This window comes from Falco punctatus, assembly GCF_963210335.1.
Source record: "Falco punctatus genome assembly, chromosome: 8".
Taxonomy (NCBI): Eukaryota; Metazoa; Chordata; class Aves; order Falconiformes; family Falconidae; genus Falco; species Falco punctatus.
The window spans coordinates 913,680-927,689 of NC_137588.1; the positions used below are offsets into that span (position 1 = coordinate 913,680).

Consider the following 14,010-nt stretch of genomic DNA (forward strand, 5'->3'; position numbering starts at 1 on the left):
AGGAAAAGGGCCACAGTGGTGATTTGGAGCTTAAGTAAAATACTTGGACCAGTAAGATTTTTGTCAACTCCCATTGACACAGAAGATGGTAATACAGTATGGCATCTATGATGTTGTAAAATGAAGCCAGTTTTACTGCAGTCATGTATTTATATTTGCCGAACAGCTGTGTGACCTGTTTAGGCAAACTCTTATTATTTTTGTGATGGAGCAGTCCCCAACCTGCTTTTAAATCTTATTTTTAAACTTTTCAAAATAACTGAAAATCTGTAAAACTCTGGAAGATTTTATTTCGAATCCGAAATTGCAAGGCATAGATAAGTTAGGCCTTTAATTACCATCCCTCATAATTTAGTTAAATTAGTAACTACTGCTGTGTTTTAGGATTAGAGGCCCAGTTTTTCAAGGTATAAAGTATTACCCAGTCCTTTTAAATTGGTACGATGGGGGTTTGTTCAAGATAACCTGTGCCTGGTTCAGACTCTGTAACCACCGCACAAGCGTGCTCCCCTTTTGAAGCTCAAAGTGGTTTTGAAACCAGCCTGCTGCACTGGAGGAGGAACGGGTGCCCGTTCTAACTTTGGAAAAATTGTCTTGTGGTAATTGGTTCCTGCTGTACCAAATGGCCTGGGTCAGATGCACTGGTTGCCACGATGACATGTGTCACTAATGCAGATGTAAGAAATAGTCACAGCAGACAAAAGGCAGCTGAGGATTTGATGGCTTCTGAGAAATGTTTTCTAGCCTCTAGCCATACCAGAAAAACCCGCCCTCCAACAAGTGCGTACTTGGTGCAGAACGCTCCTCGGTGGTGTCTCTGCTGTGGGATGGACACGAGTGAGCATACGTCGACTCGTGGTACCAGAGACAGAAAACAGCTTTGCCGTTTAGTTTGAGGGGAATTGTTAGCCCATCTAGATGAGGCTCTTGTGGCCATTCACAAGTGTTGACTGCTTTAACGTGTGGTATGTTCTCAGCCAGCACCTCATGTCATCCATATTGTCGCAGGTCTGTAGTTAGGATTTTATTTTTTTTTCCCCAGAGTTCCTGTGTTTTGCACAAAAGCATGTACCTCAGCTGTTGTGTGTTCTTTATCCCTGTCTTCATTTGCAGAGATCCAAATATTAGTAAGGGAAAAACATTTCATTTCGTATTTCCAATTTTATTTCCTTTATTTTAGAGAACTCGTAAAAATTTAAGTTGTTTTTTCTTTTTAAATATGTGTACTAGCTCTGCTGGTATCCTCTGAAGATTTATAAATATACCAAGATGTCAGCATTTGTCTATTGGCAATTTAAGGCTGCTGACATTGTGAAACCCTTATAAACAATGTTTGAAAGGGTTTTTTTGTTTTGTTTTTGTTTTGGGTTTTTGGTTTTTTTTAAAGTGTAATTCTTACTGTGATTTTTAAAGATGTGGACGCTGATGTTGCTAATATCCAAGGACTTCCGTAAAACTTCCTTCCAGGAGGCATTTCTACTTGGGGTAAAGCTACACAAACAATGTACAGGGTTGCCTAAGAGATGGAGTGTGAGCCCTGCACTGCTAGTATTGTGAGCTGGATGCTAGGGCAGGGATCTCCTGTCTGAACTCGAGATACATTTTACATTTCCTGGCAAATGCTGAATGATTATTGATGCTACATGCAGCAATGTTAGGAAAAAGAGAAGATTGTCATTATTTGTAGAAGCTGTATGAAGGGAACAGGAAGAAATTGAAGAGGCAGGTAGCTCTAGGTAGGAGTTTAAGCATATGACTTGTTTTCTAAATAGAAAATTACCTGGCTAATAGTAAAAATTGTCAGTCATTTTGCTCTAACTGATGCCCTTGTTTCAGGTGGACATGCAATATTAAAACAGTCACAGCACAACTGTACCTTGTAAGTAGCAATGTCAGCAAGGTAAAAAAGCTCAGAAAAAGATTAATAAAAATAACCTGGCAGACTATATTTTAGATGAAGCTGCAGCATCTCTTGAGATAACCATCCGCCCACTGCATTTTCAGAGTGCAGTAGAAATGTCTCCCACTTCAATGTGCTCCCTCCTTATTTGTTCCCCAAAGACACACGCTGAGATTAAAAGATGGTCTATTGACAGCAAATCTTTCCAAAAGTACTAAATCTGGCAAGAGATGTCGTGGGGGGAGTTTCTTGTACCAAGAACCGTGATTTGTATCACTGCATACAGCCGCAAGGTTACTCTCTCTGCTCCCCTCACCCCCCCGTTCTATGTTCTATTCTATTTGTATAATGTTGAGAAGCAGCTGGATTAGTCTGTCTTTACTTGTGTATTGCCGACACTTCACTCTAGGAGTTGCTGACTTCGTCGACATTTGGATGGAAACTTCAGATAAGTGAGGAAACTCACATAGAAGTATTTACCATCCTGGTAATCTAAACTCACAGAGAGTGTTTTGTCATAAATTTAGCTGACAGGCATATATTGGAAATGAAGCATGTCATTTTCAAAACTATAACCAGACTATTTTTTGAGAGTAATATAAATTCCTATTTTGAGCATATTTTGGTTTATATGCATTTCCATTATTTATATATTAAAATTAGATGTGCACAATTTCCAGCCTTATTATTTTGAATGGTTATTAAGAAATGTAGTTATAAATTATGAGTTATATAATACTTTGGAGTAAAAGGTGATTTTCGTAATGTTTTTTCCCAACTTACAAATAACTTTTTTGCCATAATACAAACATGCTAGCAGAGCAACATGATAGATGTCTCTTTAAGTATCGTAGTAAAAGAAAATGACTTGTATTCTGAGGCTGTGGATAGTTTATGTTGTTTTGGACCCATTTCCCAAGCAGTGATCGAAAACAGATTACAATAACAATTATACAGTCAGAAGATGCAATATCCATTTCTGTTTTAATTGAGTGAAAGAATAATAAAAACATCATTAAGAAAAATGAGGTGGACCTGTCATACACTCTACCAATTTTTAGACTTGGAGAAAATGCAGAGTAACACAAGTGTGGGCTTTTTTTTTTTTTTTTTTAATTTTTCTTTTTTTTAAGTAGAGTTTGTTGCTCAAGCTAGAAGTCTGGATGGTAGGCTTCAGATGGGCTCCCATGAGCAAGTATGCAGCAAGTAGGCATGCTGCTTGATGTAAAGGTCATATTGGGCATTACCCAAGTGTCAGGGTTTGCCATAAGCGTGACTGTCACGTTTCTGTTACTGGCTTGAGCCTTCCTGATTATATTGATACGATTGTGGTGTTATACTGACCTACCAAATAGAGAAGCTCAGAGAATGCCATGGACAGGTAGAGAGCAGTGAAAAACACTTACTTCTCCTTCAAAATAAAAAGCCGTGCTGCTTTGTTTTTTCCCCGCTTTTTTGCCTCTCCAAATCTGTGGACGTGTGTGCCAGTATCGTAAGCCATTGCTGCCTGGGGCTGACTCTTCTGTGACCCTGTAGCTACCTCACCATCTCGGTCTTCTGATGAAAACCCTGCAGGCAGAAGGACCCCGTGCGGGCAGCACCGCAGCTGTGTGGCGCTTGAGAAGGGACCGAACTGTGGGGGGAGGCCAAGGCTGAGGGAACCTGGCTCTCCTTTTTCCCTGAAGCTGAGTGCTAGAGCTGTAGGCAGAAGCATCCTTTCTGCTGTACCATACGTGGAAAGAGGGATCCTCTGTACGGTAGCCTTGGCTCCAGTCATGTACCATACAGCTTTACAAATCAACATTTGGAATGGCATCCGAGAGTGAACTGGGAGCCAGTTCAGCCTTTGGAGAGCAGATGTAATCTGCTTTCTTTGGCTAACACCTCTCAGCGAGCACATGGATTTGCGCTAGCAGAAGTATCTGATTCTCCACTGTAGCGCTGTGTATGTAATGTTGTAGTAATTCAGCCTGTTGAGCCCCAAAAGCAGGGACTGGTGACTCTTCACCAGGGAATCCACACACAGTAGGTCAGCCTGCAGGTAGGTCCTTTCCACTCTCACCCCAAAATATCACTAACTGGCTGCACAAAGTAAGTGTGCTGTGTGCACCTGAGAGAGGGTGTACCTCTTCGCTCTTGTTCCTCAGCCTCATGACTTGTTTGGTAAAGACGTGGGAGTTATTAAAAACTGTTTGTGTGATCTGCTGGCTGGGAAGAGTAAATGTTCCCAAAAGAATAATGTTCAAATGGATAGCTGTCAAATGCGTGATCTCATCTTTGTGAAAATGTGGAGTGCTTCCCCCCCAGCTCTTGATCTTCTGCCCTTGAAAAAGGAGCATGAGAGAATGCTGCTCAGAAGTTGCTCGCTCTGGGGGGTGTGTGGGGTGTGGAAGACTGGAGTTATGAGTAAAGTCCAAGCCCCAGATGCCAGTTCCTGACCCTTAAAGGGCTGTGGGTGCGGGCTGTCCGAAGGCTCTCTGCGTATTGACTGGTAAAACGGGGGACAGAGCGGGTAGTGAGCTGCTTTCTAGGGGATGGAATGAGGGCATGGCTCCTGCTGTTTCTTGGTTGTGGTTCTCTCCTCTGTTTTCCTGCTGAAGTTCTGATGAAGACTTCCGTGGTCTCCTTATACCAGAAAAATACCACCCGGTAGTGCTGTTGTGGTGGCGGTAGCTGAACCCTTGCTGAAGGTGCAGCAGGGTGGAGGCCTCTGGCAGGAACCCTGGAGTGTGATGACCTGCGTTCTGAGGCGGCATTTGGTGTAGCTTGTCCTCCTGCGCCCGTACTTGTAACTTTGCCCGTAACCAGTTGTGCCGTATCTGTTGACATTGTCATGTAGAAATAAGGTTTTCTGATGCTGCCGGTATCTAGAAGACACGAGGGAAGGAGGCAAGGAGGCTGGGATTACAGCAGTTGCAGATCCGGGCGGCTTGGCTTAGGGCTGGAGCCTGCAGTTGGGCTTGGAGACAGAGATGTAGGTGCAGCGGCCACATTAGCCTCTCCATTCAGCTCTTTATCTGGCAGCATGAAGGAGACGTCATACGATTTCGTCCCTTTCTTGCTAGAGGCAGGTTCGCAGAGGAAACGGACACGAAGGAGGAGAGACCTTGCTGGTGGGTCCCAGCGGAGATCCCAGAACGGGCCCGAGCGTGGTACGCAGCTCTTCTCCAGAAATGAAACCTCAAACCAGCTACGAAAGCTTTTCTGTTACATTCCAGGGGACTTATCCCAGTACCAGGAGACTAGTTAATAGAACCTTCATTAAAATGCTTTTGCTAGAAGATGTTTTTTAGTTTAAAAATTACATAATATGGTGGCATCTGCTAGCACCACCGAAGTTAAAGGCTTATTAGTGGTTCCAGTTTTCAGGGTTTAAAAATGCTGGTCATTAAAATTAATTCTGGGTGGAACTTGGCATAGAGAGTCTCGGCCCCTTAGGCGAGTTTTGTTACCTAGTTGAGAGAAAAACAACAGAAAGCAGTCCCCCCAAAGCAGACCCCCCTTCGAACCCTAAACTTGTTTTTAAGTTACAGTAACCAAAACCTAAAACTTATAGGAAATTAATGGCTTAAGATGATTTTTTTTAAAAAAACACACCAGTTTAATTTAAAAGTGTTTCCTTGACTGGTCTCGAGTGAAAGAAGTGTATTTTCCATTATTTCATATTATGAAGTACTGCTGTGGGGGGATTTTTGCTTCGTTTTTAACTGGGAAACAATTTGAAACAACAGAGCTTGTTTTATTTGGGGAAAAATGTAGCTATCGTGTCTTCACCTTTGCCTTTTGACGCAAACGGTTGGGCTTGATGGTCTGAAGCGTCTTTTCCAACCGAAACGATTCCACGACTGCATTGGGCGAGCTGGGGTGGCTGTGCGTGGTCCTGGCTGAACACGCGGCGCTGGTTCTGCCACGGGCGCTCTGCACGGCGCGGGGGGGCTGGCAGGGCAAGCCCAGCTTTCTGCCGTGACAACAGGGACAGCTGTTTGTGCCGCCTTCGGACTCAGGCCGCTTTAAAACCGCGTGTGGAGGTCTGGGTGATCGCCCCTCGCCTCCCTCTCGCTTAGGGGAGAGCTGGCAGTGCTGGGTCCCCCTGTTGCGTTGCGCCTGCCTGCTGGCTGCCGGCGCCTGCTGTCCCTGCACCCAGCGGCACAGCCCCGGGCTGCTCCCGTTCTTGCCCTTTGCACCTGGCTGGTGCCAGGGGTTCCACGTTGGGTTGAGCTAGCGCGGCTGGTTTGGCAGAGGCAGAGCGGTGGGTTGGCGGGAGCAGTTGGTCGGCTCCGGCTAACAAAAGGCCTCGCCTCCTGCGGGGAACGCTCCTGCCCCGGGCGCGCGAGGCAAATCCCCGTGTCCCTCCGTTTCGCAGTTCTCGTTCATCTCAGCACATGCTCTGAATACCACTTTTTCTTTTCTACTTCTGTGTTTTTTGAGAAACTCAAGTATTATCAAATCAAGTTAGGAGTTTCGTAATATGTTTCTGTGGTGGGATAGTAGCCTGGAATATTTCGTGTTAAACAGTAAAGCTGTTATTTCAGCTAAGGGAAGGATTCTTTGGCTAGTTAAGCTGTCAGAAGCAGGGGACATCTGCAGCGACTCCTTTATAAGATTTCCTCCTGAGATCTGGGATAGTTGTGATGGTCGGGAGACTGAAGCCACAGAAAGGACTGGAAGCTGAAGAAGGATGTAAATAATATCTTGTGGTTTGCATTTACCGTTGGCTAAAATACAATCTGTAGAAATGCATTTCCTGCCTACAGATTTATTTGAATATGCAAAGCCAGAAAAAATAACTGAGGAGGAGGAGAAAGATATTGTCCTTAGTTCTACTTCCTCTGGCTCTCCTAAGAAGAAAAATTCTACAATGTAATGTTATTTAACATGATTCTGTTTCTTTGGCAAACGTATTAAAATAATCTGTGGACTGAGCTCTTCTTTACCAAATCGCAGCCTGGAACAAATTATTTGCAACGGGCTTGTAAACCCGTGAAGAGTAGGAGTTTAACAGCATCACGTTACTGGCTACGTGCAAAATCAGCTACCTCGCATTTTGTCTGGGATGCGTTGGAGAGCGGAGGATTAGCAGAAAGTGAGGTCCTTGTGCTGTGACGAGGTGCTTGACACTTTTGTTTTGCACAGGACCGTGCAGTTGTGAAGATCCTGATACGGTCTCCTGTATTTGTCATAGAGATTTCCCGCTGGCCGCCTGTCAGCGTGTACACGCAGCTTTCTTCACGTGGTTCCGAGTGGTTAATGACAAACAACTGCAAAGTCATTCCTCCAGTCCCCATTAAAAAAGATTTACAGTGGAAGAATTCTCAGCCTCATAATGAGACTGTTGTAAGCTGGTACTTGATACGTAAAAGGCTGAAACGCAGTCCATTTACCCAAACCAAGCATTTATTGTAAATAAGTTAAGTGCCAACAGCTTATATTCTGTCCGATTTAATTATATGTATAATTTATGGAGTAGCTTGGAAGGGAGCCTTAATGGACGTGACTAACCCTTGGTGAAACGTGTGAGCTCTGCCTCTTCCACCTCAGCACTGAAGCGCACAGGCGTGGGCTGAACCTGGGATCAGCTTCGGGCCTGCTCCTCGCTGCGCGTGTGGCACCGTGGGGACGCGCGGCGCTGCCTGTCCCGCCTGGCTGCGCCCCGGACCCGCCGCCGCCGTGGGCTCGGCAGGGCTCGCTCTCGCATCGCCACCAGCTGCAGCTCCCATGGGGTCTAAAATGAAAGCGGTGTTGAGAGCAGACCAAAAATCTTTTTCTGAAATGCTATTAGGTGTCCTTCCTCTTAGAAAAAAACTGTTTTGGAATGCAGTTGATCTTTCCTCATTATGAATTAGTCTTCTCTAGTTATATGTGATCTTAAAGGGCTTTTCCAACCGAAATGATTCTGTGATTTTATGTTTGTTCAGCTACTTCAGTCTTGAACAGAAACCTCCTGATTATTAGCATATGCACTAGGTTTTCATTTCCAATCACCTCAGGATTTGCAGTTTACAACATTTTGAAGAAGTGGCATGCTTTCTTTTTTTTTTCGCCCCCCCCTTTTTTTTTTCTGTCTTGGTAGTGGTGTTAAATTTTTGAGAATAGAAATGATGGATTAATGTTGCACTACGATGTGGGATGGCCATGCAGAAATTCAGGTATTTCTGAATAACAGAAAGCTGTCAAACTTAATTGGTTTCTGCCTTTTCAATTAGAGCTGCAGGATGTGAGGAAGAGAGCTGGCAAACCTCCCCTGTGCCGCATGGATGCTGATTTCTGCCTTTTAAAACAGTTTTCTTCATTTAGGTTAATTTTTCAAATTTGTTTAAAAGAAAGGGAAAGAGAGGTAAATACCAAATCAATATGCATAAGGTCAGCTCCACTGCAGCACAAAGAGAAATAAATAAATGGACTGCTTTCCCTTTGCTGCCTTCGCTGGATAAAGGGCTCTCGCCTAAGGAAAAGGCAGAAGCAGATTAGGTTTAGGAAGTGTTTGTAGTTTGTTTCCTGTGGTTATTGGCAGTTGTGGAAGCTTGCTTTGTTGTTAGATGTATGGAATCTTTATCTAGATAGCTTCCTCAGGATGACCCATGCTTTCCTAATGGAGCTTTCTGGTCTCTGCTGTAGGGTAAGGGTCTCACCTTAAAAGTCCAGCTGAAGTTGCTCTTAATTCAGTGTTTCGAGGTGTGTGTGGGAATAGACATTTGTGGATTCTGCGCTTGCTGTTACCTAGATTTCTTTTTTTTCATTCTTTCTTTCTTTTTCCTTTCTTTTTCCTTTCTTTCTTTTCTCTGTATAGCTTAGAGAATGACCCACGCTGCAGCCTCATCTAGGGAAAACGTTTTCTGCATACAGTAATGAAGAGTTTTCAGTAGTTTGTGACTTTTCAAATAAATGACCTGGTTTCTGAACTCCCAACCATAGAAATCTACTTTGACTTTGAGGGAGATTACTCTGTGTGTGTTTGTGTTCTGTTTAAAAAAAACACCCCAAACCAACCAATAAACAAAACCTACAAACCCAAAGCACAACAGCAACAACAAAAACTTTATTTTCCACTTTCTTCATTTGATAAAAATCTCTCCACTGTAGAATGATTTCCTTTGGGTTTGACACCACCATTTGATCTCAGTTTTTAATAATTTTGGTGGGTTTCACTCCCAGAAGAAAACATGCTTGTGCTGTGAAGTATTCCCACTAGAAATCTGGGAAATCTTAAAACCCCATGTTACTCAGGGCTAAGAACTGGCTTCTTTATTAATTCCCTGCTAGACAACCTCTGTACAGTGAATCTTTCCATAACACCATGCTGTTGAAATTAATCAAGCTGATGTTTGGAAATTGTTCAAATTAGATTAAATTAAATAACACCTAGACAGGGCTTAGAACTTGTGCTGATGGAAACAGATTTTAATCTAAAAAGACATGTATTTTATTGATGCCTCTTCTTATTGGTTGAACTTCATATCATACTTATTAGGACACACAAGTGCTGCTCCTTATTTAATGGCTGGAGAGGCGCGTGGCTGAAATAGGTTTAACCTCCTCCTCAGCTTTCTGTATCCTTTTCTTTTTTGCTTTAGGCGCCAAGCCTGTGATGGTTATGTTGAAGCGGACAATGCAAAGAAGCTCAGTGCTGATGAAGTGTCACATTTATTGCTTGCTTTAGAGCATGTACTGGACAAAGTCTCATTTGCGAATGAACAAAGGAAACAAGGCAGGACTTTTTAATATCTGCTCTGTCTTGTCCTTCTAATTGGTCATTAGAACTTCACAGCTTTTACTTACAAATCTTAAACTGAAAATGTTTTCCAGGGAGCTGCATGACTGCAGTTCGATCGTACTTTTAACGGGCTTCAGGGTTTTTGTAAAAATTAATGTTTTATGCAGCAGAGTGTCCAGAGTTTTTACTTCTTGAATAAAATACCCGTTTCACTTTCCTTCATTTTTAAGAATGGATTGTTCCCTGGTGAAATAAAGCCGTGGATTGAAATGGGTGAGGAGGAGAAAATGTGCATTTGAACACAGGTGTCTTTGATGCATATTTAATTTCTTCTTAATTTCTCTTCCCCTTAGAAGAGTCTAAGCAAAAAATACAGCTATGTTTACAGAGTCTTCTCTGTACATTGCAGCTTTTCCACGAATAGAACAGTGGAGCTTAAATCCCATCTCTGATTTTTTTACAAAAATCTATGTTATACAAAGGTAGTGGTCACTGCTAACCATTCGGTTGTTCTGGGTAATAGCGGGAACAGTTTTTCCCTGTTCTTTTCCATGGATTAGAAGGAATTCTTGCTGTGTATGGATGTCCTTATAAAAAGCCTTTATGTAGGTCTTGTTTATGCTCCCCTAGCGTTTTATGCAGATGCTATCTATATGGGCTCAGAGCTCTGTGAGAAGCACGAAAGAGCTGCTTGTAAGTCAGTTAAGTGAATTAACATCAAGGAGAAAAAGTCTTTTGTGTAATTTGTGATTGCTGTTAATGTTCTGTGTGCATTCCAGCATTGTGTTCATCCTTTAAGGAAAGAAACTGTTTCCTTTTTAGCCCTCACATTACCCCTTGTTTTCTCCGTGTGTGAAAATCAGTGCCGTATGTCATCTACCACGAGCTGTGCAGCATCGTTCGCTGCAGCATCTCTGTAAAGCTTGGAGAGCGAACGCACAGAAGTTCCGTGCAGAAGGGACTTAAGTCTTTTTTGTGCGTGTGCATGGGAGAGGGAGGATGACAGTAGTTCTGGCTGATGGGGCATTAGGGAAAAGGATGAGGAGTTTCAGGATTTATGGGTAAGGCTGGCTTGCAGTGCTGTAGCACTCATGCGAGACTTCATTGTAGATGCTTGGTCCTCCTGCTGTCTGGGTGTTGCTGTAAGTTCTTCAACTAGAGTGACAATGAGCAGTGACGTAAGTTGCATTGCTCTTCTATAAGGGCCCTGTAGTCAGCTGGAGGTGTAATGTATGCATTTAGGAGCAAGACATGGTGTGTAGCACTGTGTAAAGAGCACGCTGGCTTTTGGCTGCAGCTGTTTTTTCTTCTAATTCCAATGTACTGAAAGTATGATAATTTATTTTCAGATAATGTCAGGAAACGGAGAAGTTTGAGGCAATAAATCCATTGGAGACATTATAGCTTAACTCCCCAATGCAAAATAGAGGGAAAAGCAGATGGAACTTCCTTGGAGTGAGATTTGCTTGGAAACAAGTTGGATTAGTGTTGCTTTTGAGTAAAATTCTGGATGCTATAACCAGAGGCATGAGGATGGGTTAGTGATGGCAGATGTGGTAACCTGCCCTTTGCTCTCTGTTTTTAAGGTACTAACAGCAGCTTATCATCAGTAACGCAGGGTCACTGAGTTCAGAGATGTTTTTGCAAAAGCTGTTTCTGGAGCAGGGTCCCTGCAAGCATGGGCAGCAGGAAGGGTCATAGAAGTCATCATGGGCAAGAGTCCTGTGGGTCCTTTGTGGCATCCATAAAGTGATGTCATATACAGTTCCGTCGGTTCTGTCTATCAGGCATCAGTTCTAGCTTTTGAGATCCTGCTTGTACTGAGACGGTAAACAATGAGCACAGAGAATAGGTGCAGCTTCTGTGCTGAGAAAGTGGAAAGACTGTTGTGTGACAAGGAAAGCATCTGCAGGAGGATAAAAGATGCTGTGGCATCCCTCTCATCAGTTTGCATTCACCTGCTTTTTCTATCTTGCCAAAATATAATTTACACAATCAATATCAGAGCCTTAGCATTTGGCCAAGTATTGTAATCTTTTGTTAAGATACTAACAGCCCCCTCAAAAGTGCTATGACAGACTGTATGTTCGACAGGAGGGGATGTTTGTAGCTTATGGAGGTTAAATTCCATTCTGACTAGTTAAATGACTTACGTACAAATATAATTCAATTTTTAACCTTGATAGGAATAGAAATGTTGTCATTGATTTCAGAGGAACAGGATCAGCTTTGCACTGTCTTTTCAAGAAAGCACTTGGAGATATTTTTTTCACTGAAGTTTTGCTGTTTTTTGTTTGTTTGGTTGGTTTTTTTCAACACTCTGTGTTTGAATTTGGCTGCTTGAACTTGCAAAAGGCGTTAGTTTAACCCAGAATCAAGCAGTGAAGAGGGAGCAGCATCAATGTGGTGCCATAACCTACTTACACATTACTTCAGGATGTGTTTTAAAACAAAGAACTAAAGCACATCAACTGGATATCGCGGCTCATAGCTGCTGCTGCTGGCCTGCAGTTAGAATATCAAACTGGGAGGTGCTCCATGCCAGATAGGCCACTAAATGAGAATTGTGTATCTTAAAATACATTTTAAAGTAAATCTGTTATCTGCAAATTCAAGACAAGGAGGATTTAAGTCCCTTAGCCGTTGTTAATGGTGTGACTGAATCTGTTTCAGGGCAGGGTGACTCCTCTGAAGGGTTATGTAACTATCGGTTTGTAGATAGTGAAGCTACTGGTAGCAGAAGATCTGGAAGATGCTTAACTGACTTCATACGGAAGGAGAACTGAAATGTGGCTTTCTCCTCTTTTTTTCTTTAAAGAAGTGCCTGGTCCAAGAATACAGTGATTTGTGCCTGGCCTTCCGTAACTATACAGAGTTATTGTTCATAGTTGTTATGTGTACTGGAAATGGTTGTATTTCATTCTGAAGAACAGGAGTTAGAGGTGAACTTTCTGGCAGCCCGTTTGGACAACTGCTTTAGGCTGAGATCCGTCTCTGCCCCAGTATTTCCTAGTTCATCTAGTACATCAGCTAGTAACAAACTAATAAATTTCTATGACTGGAGGTAATGGTTTTTCCTTTGCCTCCGCCCTGATGACAGCCTGGCCTGCAGCAGGCGGTGGAAATGGCCGTGCAGTTCTGTAGGTTTTCCGTCTGTTCCGTCTTCCCTCTGTGCACATGTGTTGAGTCCTGTAGGGCCATCTCCTGCAAACTGGCTTGTTCCTCTACTGTCTGTAGTATTGAATCCCTTTAAGTTCATGCCCCGCAATTTATTGCCAGAGATTACTTGATCCTGTAACCACAAAAGTAAATTTACAATAAAACAGAACAAAATTGAATCCAGACCACCCCCTGAGTTTTCCACTTCTGTGGTTCCTCCTCATCCTTGATCCTGTTCCGAAGAGAGCTGTTCTCACTCTCTGCATACATGCAGCAGGAGAACAGGCACTGGCCTCTCTGGGTCTGCATGACCGTGCTGCCAACACGAGATTATTGTTTTCAGCAAAATCAATGCGAGGGTATTTTCCTTGCACAGTGCGAAGACTGACCGTGCTCTGAAAATGTGCAAACAAGCCTATCCCAGCCGAGAGCTGCGTGGGGATGAGCCCCTGCTGATCCTCCCTGCCTCTGCTTTGTGGAGAGAAGCAGGAGCGGCGTTCGTGTGTCAGGTGTTCGCATGGCTGAACGTGGAGGAGCTCTGACCTAAAAGAATAGGGGTGTTCATGGAGCTGTAGAAAACTTCTGTGATGCTGAAAAGGTCTTATTAGGAAATCTTGTTCATCCTCATGCTGATTGCGATTCTGTTCCTGAATCGTATTCTCTGGAGCTTTTGGTGTGGTTTTTAAATGACTCAAGTGATGAGACTTCAGTATTTCCCTTGGAAAGAAAACAAAAGCTATCCCACAGGGAAGAAAGGCAGATTTCTACTTAAGATGAGCCTTCGAGGAGGTGTTTTAATTTACAGCTTTAATCAGAGATGTATGACATGCTTCTTGTTCCTCTTTTATTGATGCTTTGTTGTTTTTTGGTGTTGTTTTTTTTTTATCTAGGTTTGATGATTCCAGTCTTTTGTGTGGTGGAGCAGTCGGACGCCTCTCTTGAATACGATAATCGAGAAGAGCATGCCGAGTTCGTTCTGGTTCGCAAAGATGTGCTCTTTAGCCAGCTGGTGGAGACAGCGCTCCTGGCTCTGGGGTATTCCCACAGTTCTGCGGCTCAGGCACAAGGTATTCAATAAAGTTCTTTTCCCCCTCTTCTGCACTGGCAGAAGACAGCACCTGAGGTTGTTTGATGTAAGGAGGACGCAGGAAAATTGGTGGCAAATCTTGGAAGTGGTTGTATCAGTTGTGTTGATTGCTGAATCTTAAAGTAGATGTACAGCAAGCCCTACCCTGTTAGC

General features: G+C 43.2%; 2 protein-coding genes across 2 annotated transcripts in view; one reads left to right on the forward strand and one right to left on the reverse strand.

The window, feature by feature from the left end:
* SPATS2L (spermatogenesis associated serine rich 2 like) overlaps window positions 1-14,010 on the reverse strand; it is a 726,913-nt gene that overhangs the window by 301,600 nt on the left and 411,303 nt on the right. The window lies entirely within an intron of this gene.
* Window positions 1-14,010, forward strand: part of SATB2 (SATB homeobox 2) — a 412,340-nt gene that overhangs the window by 6,596 nt on the left and 391,734 nt on the right. The window contains exon 3 of the mRNA XM_080400567.1: window positions 13,661-13,837. Within this exon, the coding sequence (XP_080256693.1) occupies window positions 13,661-13,837 (177 nt within the window). The remainder of the gene's footprint in view (window positions 1-13,660; window positions 13,838-14,010) is intronic.